The sequence below is a fragment of the Balaenoptera borealis genome (genome assembly GCF_965194805.1).
Source record: "Balaenoptera borealis genome assembly, chromosome: 4".
In the NCBI taxonomy this organism is placed as follows: domain Eukaryota; kingdom Metazoa; phylum Chordata; class Mammalia; order Artiodactyla; family Balaenopteridae; genus Balaenoptera; species Balaenoptera borealis.
The window spans coordinates 128,726,903-128,741,733 of NC_138861.1; the positions used below are offsets into that span (position 1 = coordinate 128,726,903).

The window sequence follows — 14,831 nt, forward strand, 5'->3', positions numbered from 1 at the left end:
ACCTCTTCAGAGATGTCTTCTCTACCTATCTGGTCATTCAGTTGTGCCCTATTATATCATCCTATTTTAATCTTCTCATAGCTCTTGTCATTATTGGATATTTGTCTATATGTTTATGTTTTTTAAAATGTATTAGTTTTTTATTGACGTATAGTTGACTTACACTTTTTTTTTCATCTGTAATCCACTGTTGTTTTTTTTTTTATTTCTATTTTTTTAACATCTTTATTGGAGTATAATTGCTTTACAATGGTGTGTTAGTTTCTGCTTTATAACAAAGTGAATCAGCTATACATATACATATATCCCCATATCTCCTCCCTCTTGCATCTCCCTCCCACCCTCCCTATCCCACCCCTCTAGGTGGTCGCAAAGCACCGAGCTGATCTCCCTGTGCTATGTGGCTGCTTCCCACTAGCTATCTATTTTACATTTGGTAGTGTATATATGTCCATGCCACTCTTTCACTTTGTCCCAGCTTACCCTTCCCCCTCCCCGTGTCCTCAAGTCCATTCTCTACGTCTGCATCTTTATTCCAGTTCCGCCCCTAGGTTCTTCATGACCTTTTTTTTTTTTTAGATTCCATATATATGTGTTAGCATACAGTATTTGTTTTTCTCTTTCTGACTTACTTCACTCTGTATGACTCTGTTTATGTTTTTTAATTGCCTGTCTCCTTCGCCAGAATATAAAAGCTTAGACTCTGACTACATTGTTCACTGGTATACCCCCAGCACTTAGAACTGTGCCTGGCACTGAGTGAATGAATAATTAATGGCTAAATCAAACAAAGCTAGAATGTTACATGGGATCTTGGATGCCAAGGTAAGGAAGGTGGACTTTATTCAGACAAGTAGAAGGATTCTGAGGTTTCTGAGATAGAGGTGGAAAGATGCAAAGATATACCTCTTGCCCTCAAAGAGTTTAAAATTCAGAGATGACCCAAACAAAATTGTATTCTGAAAAAGAGAAGCTAACAATACAAAGTACCATATTATAAGCACTAAATGACTGACATAAGACAATCAACGTGACAGGAATTTGGTTAAGAAAGGGAGTGAGGGCTGGTGGAGAGGAGGCACGGAGGAAATATCTTAAGCAAGTATAACATTGTCAGCAAAGGCGCAAAGGCAAGAAATGTTGTGATGTCCAGGGAACAGATTAGTTCAGTCCAAAACTAAGAGTATGTACATAAGGACTTTACACCAATTTATTATCAAATATCCGTTTTATCATAAAGGCATGGTCCTTGAATGGAAATGCTTGCTTCAGAGGTCAAAAACTGAAACCCTACTAAGAATATAACACAACAACATGCCCATAAGACCATGCATTAAATTGTTTTCTATTTTCTGGCAAATAAATTTGAATATTAATTAATTTATTCTTTTTCTTTCCATTTCTCACAGAGTTGCCACCCCATTTGGAGGTTTTGAAAGAGCATCAAAAATGGTTAAATTTAAGGTTCCAGATTTTGACCTATTATTTCTAACAGATCCCAGGTTCATGGCCTTTGCCAGTCCTCTTTCTGGAAGACGGTCCTTTAATAGGACTCCTAAGGGATGGATATCTGAGAATATTCCTATAGTGGTAACAACTGAACCTACAGAGGATACCACCATACCGGAATCAGAAGACCTATGAAAAGAAAGTTGTATGTGACACAAAAACCTGTGAACGTGAATGTTGCTGTTTTATTATTCTACTTACTTGCAAAGCCACTTACACTCTTCATTAGTAGCAATTATTTAATAGCAATTTAGCAATTTTCCTTTTATGACATTTAATTTCAATCTCAGATCAAAATCTAATAAATAATTAAAAATCTTATTTTAAAACCTTTTAAGTCACTTGTCTTTATTCATAATCTTGTTTTCACCTGGTCTAAGCAATCCAGCCTTTTAACTGAGAAAGTCCAGAAAAGTTACTGACAACAAAGGGTTTCATCTTTGTTGCCTTCAATATAAGCTATTACTGAATAAGTTTTTCAAATGGATCTAGAATCAAAATATAGTGCAAGATATTTAGATTAATTCAGAGTTTTATTTAAGGGATGAAAGCTATGGAAGTTGATATACAAATATTATTGATGGAGAGAAGGGCTGGGTTCTTCTTTTCTGACAAGCTTCCATGATAAAATAACTTGTCTAGATGAAGTCTTTTCATTAGTCATTCTCAGAATTTCTAAAGTATTTTGTATTTTTCAATGTGCTTTGAATCATTAGGTAATTGTTCCAGATGGCATTTGCCAGAGTTCAATTGGGTTATTATTTTTGTTTAGTATTAAGTCAAGGAGACTGAGAGACAATGACTCAAAGAACGTCATACTATTGCAGTTTTCATGATCAAGGTATACTTGGAATTCAAGTTCCACAATGTTGTGTGTTGATTAGGTTCAACTTTATGTATGCATTTTTAGAAGAGTAATAACAAAATACATGCTAATATACATATAAATAAATATATGTATACGACAGGGGGACAAAGAGAGTGTGTAATTTGAATTGGCAGCTTTCTTTGCTGAAACTTTAAATTTTGCTCAAATCCTTAAGCACTAGGGAGTATATGCCATAAAACACAAATAAAAACAAGAAATGGAAGAACACGAAAGCATTTGAAAGTAATATAGCACACATCTATCATGAAATATAATAATATATTTGTATAAAAGACTCAAACTAATATAAAGTTATAGATATATCTTACAATATGGTTGAAGAAATATATGCCATGGAACTGGTAAGACATAAATATCAATTCTTCCCATTTCAATTCAGTTAAAAGTTCTGTGATAGACGTTTATACCAGAGAAGAAATGTCTCATCCATAGAAAACTATCTACCACATTAAGTTTAGGAGATTGGAAGAAGGCAAGTGTATAAGAGAGTAATGAAAATGCCATGTAGCAACATCGCATATTTACAAAAGGATCTGTATGTAATGTTGAAATTGGTGGTTGTTTTGATCATCTTCTAGTCTTTACAAATTTGCTTATGAAAAATGCAGTCCCTAGAAAGGAACAGTATCTTACTTATGTATATTATCACTGTAGAGAATTTGTATAATCTAAAATATATCTTTAAGATATCTTAGTTTCAGGGGAAGCAGGGGGTGGTAGGGGTGGTGTTGGTGGGATGAACTGGGAGATTGGGATTGACATGTATACACCAATATGTATAAAATTGATAACTAATAAGAACCTGCTGTATAAAAAAATAAAATTCAAATATAAAAAAAACAAACAAAAAACCCAAAAAAAGATACCTTGGGCTTCCCTGGTGGCGCAGTGGTTGAGAATCTGCCTGCCAATGCAGGGGACACGAGTTTGATCCCTGGTCTGGGAAGATCCCACATGTGGCGGAGCAACTAAGTCCGTGCACCACAGATACTGAGGCTGCACTCTAGAGCCTGCGTACCACAACAAAGAGTAGCCCCCACTCACCGCAACTAGAGAAAGCCTGCATGCAGCAACAAAGACCCAATGCAGCCAAAAATAAATAAATAAAATAAATAAATAAATAAAGTTATATTAAAAAAAAGATATATGTTTTGGTATTTACCTGTTTTAAAATAACAATGTTGGCATCTATGATAACTCTAGACATGAGGGTCCCATCATGCCATTTTTTGTTCATTTTAATCTTTTAATAAATAAAAAATTAGTCATATTCTATTATGCATTTTGATGAAATGCTTTAGTTCTTTATTAGCAATTTGAAATGTTACTATTTTTCATTAAACTGAAATTTTATTGCATTATTTTAACTATCTCCAAATAGTTAAACTCTATGCTCAGTGTCACCACTCTGTCAACCACCAAAAAGGGGCCAGCAATTAAATATGTTATAGAACAGTATTCTCTGCATCATAAAGGAGAATTTTAAAAGGGGGAATCTTAAGGTTTTTTTTTTAAGATTGGTTAGAAAATGATGGAATAGCCCTCTGCTTACTATCATATTTCTTCCTTTCCTGGAAGTGTCTATTAATTCTAATTCAGTTGTCTGACACCTTTAGAAATGCCAGATTTCACAATCTGGTTGCTACACAATTAGAATTTGAAAGGAATTTTGAATGGGTTTTCCACTGACCTAAAAAGCAGCTAAATCTTTCAAAGTCTGAAGAAATATGATAGGCTTTTTAGAACAGCAGAAAGACTGTGGCATTTTTTCCACCCACATTTGTATACATGAAAAATGAAATAAAGGAGAAAAAAAATTAAAAGAAAAAGTAAATGAATGAAAATAATATTTGCCGATGGACTACTAATTGCCAAGCACAATATTCACTGGTTTATAAAGGCTATTTAATGTGTATTATTTTATTTTATTTTACTTTATGGCTGCGCCGCACGGCTTGTGTGATCTTAATTCCCCAAAAAGGGATTGAACCCAGGCCACCACAGTGAAAGCACCGAGTCCTAACCACTGGACCACCAGGGAATTCCCTATATTTTAAGTATTATTTTATTTTCATGATTACCCTGTGAGAAATGTATTATAATCTCCATTTTATATAAGAAAATTGAGCCTCAGAGAACTAAGGTGACTAGCTTAATTCTAGCTCCAAAGTAGAATAAATAGGTGAGTCTGGCTCTAAAATATATGCTCTAAGAACTCATGGTTCATAACTTCTCTTTCAGAATAATTTCAGCCTTAAACTATTTTATTATGTCTAGACAAATAATAAAAAATCTCCATTATATTAATTTTGGGAAAATATACCTATAAATTGAGTAATTTTAGAGTCACCCTCTAAAGTCATTCAGGCACTCATAATCATAAAAAGTTGAACTTTCAGACTTTCAAAGAAGCAATGTGCATGTTTAATTATGAAATTAGAGAAACACAAAATCATTCTCTGATTAAACCTGCTTGTTTCTGCTCAGCATTGTGCACACTTCTGATCGATGTAAAGTTTTTTTTTTTCTTTCCCCTGTAAGGGGAAAGAAGAGGAAATAAAGAGGACAGAAATGCACAACACTAATAACCATAAGGCTGAACGAAATCATCTAGTGTGATAACACTCCAAAAACATTCCTTTAAATGGAAATGTTTTCTACTTTTCAAAACTTTAGAAGAATTTCCATTATACTGTTCAACAGACTGACTTCTGGGACATAAAATTTTATCTATTTTATTTAGCTAATTTCTTGATGATCAGCTGGCCAATTGTTTTCTGGATGACACTAGGTCTACATTAACAACTACAGCAATAGATCATTCTTGGCTTTTTTTTTTTTTTTTAATATTTATGTATTTATTTGGCTGAATCAGGTCTTAGTTGTGGTACGCGGATCTTCGTTGCAGCATGCGGGATCTTTTAGTTGCGGCATGCGGGATCTAATTCCCTGATCAGAGATCAAATCCAGGCCCCCCTGCACTGGGAGTGAGGAGTCTTAGCCACTGGACCACCAGGGAAGTCCTCATTCTTGGCTTTTAACTCTCCACTCCCTTCAATCATTTCTCAAGGCTGGTATTTTCCATTTCTTAATATTTGAAAGGACTAGATAACTTAACTAATTATCGGTTATTACAAAATCAAGGCAAATATGAACAATAATTTTTAGTCAAAATGACCATTTATCCACCTAAAATTTTACATTTTCTAAGTAGACCAATTTATAAATGTTTTAGCAGCGTGGAAATGGAGGGAGCCAATTATGCTCACAAAGGCTGAAGTGGAGCAGAATGTCCAGTCGTGAGTGTGAAAAGAACATCCTGAACTTTCCAACTCAGGGCACAGCTGTACCAGCCGACTTATTAATTCTGGAATTTCCTCACTCTGCTGCTTATGCAAGATAAAACTTACATGACATCATTGCAGTTTCCCAGCCACAACTGCTTTTTATTAAGCTTAGGAAAGTATTGCTCTGAATGCCCCTTTTCTTATGAAAAATACTTTCAACCTCCACATGCTCTATTCTGTAGGAAGAAGGGCAGTTCACTTTCTATGAAAGGTGGAAGAGTGCCAGGCTTTTCCCAAAAGAACAAGCAAGGGGAATCTATTCCAAACTAACTGATCAAAGCACTTCACAAATATATCAAAGGATTTTTAGAAAATTATAATGCTTATAAAAGTTAAACTTTTCAGAACTAAGAAAAAAGTAAGTAAAATTGTGTAAGAATTTCAATGGCTTACACATTGAAGTACTGTTAGATAAATAAAAGGGTATGCCCCTACTTGAATTCCTTAAATAAAAGAACTAGATTTCAACTCAGGATATAAACTTTCTCTGACTTCTCAATATAATGTGATTTCAATAGGAAGATTGGGTACATATGGGCAAAGAGGGGGGAAAAAGTTATTTCTAAGAGGTTACAATTCAGTTTCAAAAACAATGTACTTATTATTCTGGATTGTGTAATATTTTGAAGCACATTTCAGTGACCACTTAGGCAGTGTAGGAGATGGTGACAGTTCAGGAAACAGAACTGGAAAGAGTCAGAAGGACAAAAGGTAAATTCAATTACTAACTGAAGAAATGGTATAGAAGCTGCAGCACTAGCAAAATAAATCTAAAAGAACAGGGGGAAAAAAGGAAGGCCAGAATGAAGCAGGCTGAAAGGAAAAAACTGTGATATCCTATGGTTTCTAGAGCCTTTTCCTTACCCCCTTTGAAGAAGTTTTGTTATATGTGTATCAATTGTCTAATGTGAATTGTCACCCAAAATAGATAACTCTCATTACATTTTCTTTAACAACACGCACTTATAAATTGCATATTAAAGCAGTTGTATTTAAATGTGCCAGCTATCTGCTAATCTACCACAAATAAGTAATATAATCTCAAGCAATTTACTTCACTCTGGAAGTTTTCTCCAACTATTTATGTGTTTCAAAGGCCACTTCTGCCTAAGACCTTCCCTGACCACCCTTACTTAAGAGAGCACACTTAAAACCCCTTATTGTGCTTTTATTTTTCCTTTATAGCCCTTATTATTCCCTAACATAATGTGTTAGTCTGGGTCCTCTGAGGAGCAGATGCCAAGATGGGGTTAAACCTGCAAAAATTTTATTAGGAAAATTGCCCACATGAGAGAAAATGAGGAGAGAGTCAAAGAAAGGCGGGGAGAGAGTTAAAGAAAGGCTGGGAGAGACCCAAGGGACCTCAGATGGAACTGCATGGATATGTTCTAGACTGCCCAGCAGTCTAGGGAAGATTCAGCAAGGCTGTTGGAGGATCTGTGAGCCCAAGTCACCTGTAGGAGAGGTCCGGTGTTTCCCAGAAACAAGTCTGCCTTAGGGTCAATGTCATGGTCCCTCACTGGCTGGGAGCAGACTGTGGAAGGCAGGCTCAGCAAGAATGCAGTGATGGAGGTCAGAGGGAGTAGAACTGGGGACCTCAGACAACTACATTAAGGTCCACAAGATGTAGCGGCCACACACAATGTATGTTTTTATTCCTTTATTATTTATCTCGCCCACTCGAATGAATGTTCTCTGAGGGTAGAGACTTTGCTTTTTTATTAACTACTGTATCCTCTGTGCCTGGTATATAGTAAAGAACAATAAAAGTTTGTTAAATGTATCTTAGTTATGGGGATAATACTAGTATCTATCTTAAAAATTATATATTATACATTATATTACCCAATACATTGTAAATGCTTGATACATGTTAGCTATTATTATTAACAAAATAAAAAATTATCACGCAGTAAGAAAGCAAAGGCATTTAGAATGAAGTTAGATTAGAGGTTACACTGGAACTGCTTTGGGATAAATATATTTGACCCTGATTTGGAGCTAATATATGTTGGCGCAATGAGTATATTAAATACATACATAATCAGAAACACTAATGTGGCCTGACTACTTTTTAGGATAAGCTTGTGCCAGCTCTGTTCTCCAGACTCAAAACTGCAATTAAGGGAGACTTTTAGGATCTTGCTAAAATAGTACTATTTCTTGTGAGCATTCACATATTTTGTAGGTCACTTGAGAATTTAAAAAAAATCGATATAGTGGATACTTTCCTTGATCAGTGTACACTACCTTTTTAGAAAATACATTATACAATCAGAAAGGAGTTCCTATGAACAGATGGCTACATAATCCTTCTTTTTTTTTTTTTTGAACTAAAATGGCTTTTCATTTAAATACCTGTTTGGAATATTTCAAATCAGGAAGTGTGTTGCCCTGGAATCCTAATGTTTTGGCAGAGTCATCTCTAGAGCACAATGAATAACACCCCAAACAATCACCCCAAGTCCCCTTCTCTGATGGGTTTCCATGTTGCTTAAAGAAATTAGGTATCTGGTAGTCATAAGCATGGAAAGGAGGTGATTCCTCTACGAGCTGATGCTAACATAATGGAAAATTCACCGAAACACAATCAACCTGAAATAACTTTTTCTTCTTTTCCAACTTATCTTGAAAAAGCAGAAATACTTTCTAAGCTTAATTTTAAACTCAGTTCCTAATATTTATTTTACCTTACTTCTACCTGTGTGAAAAATTGGGGCTAATGAAGTTTCTGTAACACAACTGATTTGCCTCAGGTTCCAGGCCTCCTGTGCAAGGCTGTCTTCTGAGCCATACAGCACTCTAGGCTCAGCCACTATTTTGGAACATAAAGTCAAACATAAACATGGACCACATTTATTCAAAAAACATTCTTTACTTCTGATGCATAGAAAGAGATGTGGATATAGTTTATGGTTAATTACAATAAGTTTCCTCACAAACTCATCAAAATCTATTAAAAACACATTAAACTTATCATAATACTATAGACAATGTGCATGGCCCCCCTAAAATCAATATGGTGAAATCCTAACCTCCATGTGATAGTATTAGGAGGTGGGGCCTTTAGGAGGTGATTAAGTGATAAGGGCGTAGTCCTCATGAATGGGATTAGTAAAATAGACTCCACAAAGCTCCCTTGCCCCTTTCCCCATGTGAGTACACAGAGAGAACATAGCCAAATATGAATCAGGAAGCAGGTTCTCACCAGACACCAATCTGTCAGTGCCTTGCTCTTGGACTTCTCAGCTTATAGAAATATGGGGAATAAATTTCTGTTGTCTATAAGCCACCCAGTCTATGGTATTCTGTTATAGTAGCCTGAACAGACTAAGACACATAGCAATGCAGAAAAATTATCATGTTTTTAGATGTATATATGTATAATGTATTAATTATGGTTAATGATCATAATTATCAGAATGTATTAGACTATGCATTACTATGTACTAAACTATATACAAATCCATACCCTGATGTTTACTTAAGTGTCCTCTTGTTAGCATACCAAAAGGATATTAATATTTTAGATATAATAGGAATAAGCAAAAAAGTTATTATTTTACCAAATACAACCCACTAGTACTATGTTAATAGCATAACGAAACACTCTCTTTGGTTTAAATAAACAACCATTTACTTAGAATCACAGCACTTTAGAATTAGACTCTATCTTGAAATACTCTAGATCAATTCCCTCATTTACAGAATAGAAACTTAGATCAGAAAAGTTAAGGAACTGGCCCAGTCTCACATTGCATGTCTAAAATTAGAACCCAAGAGTCCTGCTTCTGAACTAACATTCCTCCCACTAACTTATTCTCTCTCCTATCTCAGTGGAGAACACAATCATCCAGATGATGGGCACAATCCACACATCTTCTGGTGACATAACATACTGTACATGATTTCATATTTATCTATATCTATATAAATATAGCCTTATATAATTTGTATACCTTATTTATTAGCCACAGAGAAATAAAACTCTGAATTGGGGTAATGTTAATAAAATGTGGAACCAGAGACTAAAGGCTTTTTTTTTTTTTTTTTTACAACATCAAGAAGTTTTACTTTGATCAGTAAAAAATTTTAATGTGACAATATCAAACCAAAATGAATATTCTTTTCTAACTGGGAGTAAATTTCCATACTGTATTAAAAAAAAAAATAGTAAACATTGCTCCTTCCACCAGAAACCTCTTGGTCGATGTCTTTCAAGCTAGAGTTGTGTTCAGTTAGGTGGCGTAAAAATTAACTTAGATGGTTATGATCAGCAGCTTTTCAAATGAAACAGAATAGAATAAAGGAAAAGAAAACATCAGAGCATATCACTCACAGAAATAGTATTATTTCAGGAAACTACTGATTTTGCTTTATATGCAGTTCATGCAAACTGGATCACAATGTAAAATATATTGCTTATTCTAGGTTGCAGTCTAAAATGTTTGAAAGTTACTCTTGTACCTACTGCTAAATGCTGTTTAAAATTTAAATGTCAGCACTGTTATTAGCAAGTGAAATAGATTTTCTCCATCACATCAAAACTATTATAACTAATTTGATAAGAAAGTTATTCAGAATTAAAAGAATGTGAAACAGTAGCAGAACAAAACTTGTAGAAAAGTTTAATCAGAAAACCTTGATTTAAAAATGTACAAAACGGCATTAACACACATTCCAGGGATACTACTTGCCAAGAATTAGTTAGTTTTTTTCCTCCAGCACAATTTCAGTTTGAGGGCTTGTTTTACAGATAAGAGACTAAAAAACTCAAGAGCACTAACAGTTAAGAAATAAAGAAATTAAATACTCTAAAATCTCTGCCTTTACCTATACTTCTTTGAATTATTTCTATCACTGAATATTTTCCAACAATTTTATTACTGTATTAAAAAGTAAATCTTTTTTTCCTTTGACTGTGAAGTGAATTTCAACAAGGAAGTTCAACTTGAAAACACTGGTGCCCTGAATATTTTTGTCATCTTTACAAAGAAAATTGCTCTCCAGGGCAACTTCCTTTGGGTTCATGACTTTAGCCAATACGCTATGAGCAAAAGATATGGTGTTATTTTACTATTGTATTCTTGAAGAACTACCTCAAAAACAAGTCAAAGATATATAGTTGTGTGTGTGTGTGCACGCACACACATGTCACAGTCTTAGATCTGTCAGAGTCCCAAGAGGTAGGAAAGTAAGTTTGGTAAATTTCCAAACGTCACAGTGTTTTTCATAAAGTCACAGTACTACCACAGATATCACAATTGAGAAAAAGAAAATTTCTTCCTGTGAAGTGCTCTTGACTTCTTCCTTATGTTCCCCTTCCCCTGTCTTTCAGAAGGGCACAAAGGTGTCAAGTATGTTTATCACCAGTATTTGAATATAGAAGAAATCTGATTGCACTTTAAGAAGCAAAAGAGTACTACCTCCTATGAAACTTTCAGAATATTTCAGGGAAAATATTTCACACCAGGAAAATTCTGTGACTAGGAACTGAATTTTAGCCCTGCTTCTATCAGTGTCTAGCATGAGCCTAGGTAACTTTACCTCCTTGAGCTTAAGTGTTATCATCTGTACAGTGAGGGATTTTAGCAAACTAATCTCTCAGATCCTCTTTATCTCTAAGATTCTAAAGAATTGTATAAATAAAACATGTTTTCAAAAAAAAATTAAAGAGAAATTATACTAATGGACAAATATCCTAGTGAATTCTAGGCTTTCAATCAAAACCTAGATGTTTTCGGCCTTTAATTCTGGATCTGTTAGTATGGCACATATTGCCTTCCTCATTCCTACTTACTCTACTGTATTTCCATGGCTGTAACCAGACGTCATACTTAACTGATAAGTTCCTTTACTTAGTCATTCAGTTTGCTTATTGAGTGCCTCCTATATGCCAGACACTGTACTAGGTACCCCACTTTCACAGTCTCTAACATAAGGATATTAATAATATCTAAATATTAATATTTTATGGTTGTTAGGAAAGTTAAATAATGTAATTTCCATAAAACACTTAGTTCCTGGCGTATTTTGGAATTAAGTAACAACTGGGAAAAGGCCCCATTTCACATCTTCAGCGTTTAGAACCACGTGGCTCAATCTCTTCCTTTACGGACTAAGAGGTTAAAAGAGGTGAGCTGACCTCCCACAGGCTCAGCTCTTTGAGAGCAAAAGAGTTCCATAACTCTCCATCCATTCTTTCTATCATATTATGCTGCTTCTGAACATAAGCAATTCCACTATCTGTTTCTTTCATTCTTTCTCTCAGATTACGAAATGTTGCTAGAAAAAAAAACATGCAAATAAATGCCCACAGGGGTGGCAATCCTACTAATCCTGTCAACAGCAACCCAGTTAGGGATTAGCTAGGACACCTTGCTATGTACAGATGAGGAAACTGGGTTTTAGAGTAGCTAATAACTGCTCAAGGTCACACAAACAATAAATGGTAAAGTCAGGATTTGAACATAGGTCTGTCCAAGTCTAAAGGCCATGCTCTTTTATGATACCATGTTGCTCTTAAACACGGTCTCTACTTGGCTTTCTAAACAATTTTAATGCTGCCATGAGGGTTAACGTGGGCTACAGCTGGAGCTGAATGTCAGGAATCCAGCCTTCATCAACATTTTCCTCAATGATTTAGCTGCAGACAAAGAAGATATCATTAATTCTGGCAATATAAAAACTGAGGAAGCATAGTGAATTTTAAGAAATATGGGCTAAAACTTCAAAACCTAATAGGATGTTTTAAAGAAATGAACGAAACAGATGATGAAGATGCTTGTGTTCTGAGGCAATATAAGCATTTGTGTCCAAAAAAACTAATGGCATTAAAATTTGTGAAACTTGGCTTAATGCCAATTCATAAAAACAAAATAATGGAACGAAAAATTTAGTATTTTGAACATAAACTTATATTGGCTAACAAAGTGACATAGTTACAAAATAGGTTAAAACAATCTTACTTAAACTGTCCTGATAAAAACAGTGTCTGAACCAAAAAAGGAAATAATTTCCCCAAACCATAATCAAGCTAATTGCAAAAACCCGTTTTTATTTTTGGGCACCACATTTTTTCAGAAGTTGACACCAAAAGTGAATCCTGAATTCAGTTTCATGGATTATGAAGACTGTTACTGCATTTTCCAGGGACATGTTGATGAGTCCACTGTCAGTGAACATAGGTAAGAGCCTCCTTAGATCAAGGCCCACGTAGAGGAAAAAGCTTCTTAGACGATGACAGAAAAATGTCTTCCTGTTACTGATAACTTAATATCTTTTTCACTTTTGATTTTAGATCAGAGCCAAATAAATTTAAGCCATAGGCTCATGCATATTTATCTTTAGTTCTCATTCTTTACATTCTACTTGTATTTTAATTTCCCATAGCTCTGATTCTTTTTCTTATTTACATTTGACCATTGTTTTATGTTATATACTAGAATTCATTTTATTTTATTTTTTAGAATTTACTTTAAATCTTTGTAGGATAAGGTGAAGTATAATGAATGAATGAATGAGTGGATTAGTTTAATATTTACTAGGCCTTCAAAAAATTGTTTAGAGAACTGAGTACTTTTAGCTTGAAAACACAAAAGATGTTTTCAAAGTTCAGTAGCATCTTATGGAAAAGAGAATATAGATTTCTGTTGCTATAAAGGACAGAAAATAAGACCAGTGTGTAGAAATTACTAGGAGGTGAAGTTCAACTCACTGTGATGAAAATTTCTTAATAGTTCAAGAAGTCTTAAAAAGGAACAGGATGCCCCACAAAGCATCAGGTTTTCTATCACTGCCACCATATTTGAACAGATTTTGGACAACCACCAGCAGGGATGATCCTTTAGGGAGTGGGAGGCTGGACAGATGGAATCTAAAGCCTCCTGCATCTTCGAGATTGTAATAAAATACATATTACGGCAAGAAAAACAATACATAGGTTCTTATAGCATCACATTATCATTGATGACAGCAGTATTATAATCATAATAACACTAATGGCCATAATAACACAGTATAAGACTTTACAGTTGCTTATATCTGGGGCATCATCAAAAGACATCATATATAAGCATTATTTCTCATCCCAATTTTACAGATAAGAAAATTAGGACATTTCAAAGTGAAATAACAAACAAAGGTAATGAAATTGCCTAAGCTGACAAAAAGTCAGCAAAAATTAAGGTTACTGGCTAAACTACTAACTGTGGTTAACTAGCTAATGTTGACTCTAGTATATCAGAGGCTTAGAAAGGTTGAGATGTAAGGCCAGTAAAGTTTTGCCTAATGAAGAGCTGGCTAAGATGCCATGGATATTGAATTTGATCTTCTGATGTTTAACATGTCATGCTGCAGAGCTTTGAGGAGTCCAGAGAACACTCAATTCCTGAATTATCTATTTTATAAGAGGACAGAGAAACTTCAGGGACTCTCTCTCCATATCTGCCTTATTCTTTCAGACCAGATACTATAAATGACAAGGCACATTGCCACAAGAACCTCTGAGCTCACAGTTTTATAGCTTTGCAATCGGCGAAAAAAAGCGATCTTTCCTGTAAGCTTTAATTTGAAAACTCCTGGGAAAGAATGCTGATTAGCATGAATCACCCATATACCAACCACCAGCGCCAGAAAATGGTGAAATGCCCCACATGGAGTTGTGCCCATCCTGTGGTTTAGTGGTGTGGATTACTAAAAGCAGGAAAAGACAAAGCAATGTAGGTCCACAATACATATTTTCTTAATTGAAATAACTGAAATGTATAATAACCAGGCACTTCTAAATACATCTTTGAAAGGGCTTTTTAAAGATGTGCATATATTAAAAAATTAAGTCTTCTAAACTTAGAGATTACTTGATCAAAAATATAATTTTACCTCATTTTTGGTTCTATTCTCCCTTATTTTTTTCCTTCCAGATTTTTATCATCTCACAGACATTAGTTAATTTGGCCATAATATGACTCTACTTCTGGTTCTGATTGTGAGAAGCTACTTAGGAAGGAAGGCTATTCATGGAACACATCTGAATACTGACCGCAGACCAGCAGCCTTCCAGAAGACACTCCTAGTGACGACAACTT

At 34.7% G+C, this 14,831-nt stretch overlaps 1 protein-coding gene across 2 annotated transcripts in view; it reads left to right on the plus strand.

The window, feature by feature from the left end:
• The window catches only part of MYOZ2 (myozenin 2), a 34,850-nt gene extending 33,012 nt beyond the window's left edge, over positions 1-1,838 (plus strand). For both annotated transcript variants that reach the window (XM_082389695.1, XM_082389696.1), the window contains one exon: positions 1,410-1,838. In XM_082389695.1, coding sequence (XP_082245821.1) covers positions 1,410-1,644 — 235 coding nt within the window. In that variant the 3' untranslated portion in view covers positions 1,645-1,838. The remainder of the gene's footprint in view (positions 1-1,409) is intronic.
• Positions 1,839-14,831: the final 12,993 nt, after the last annotated feature.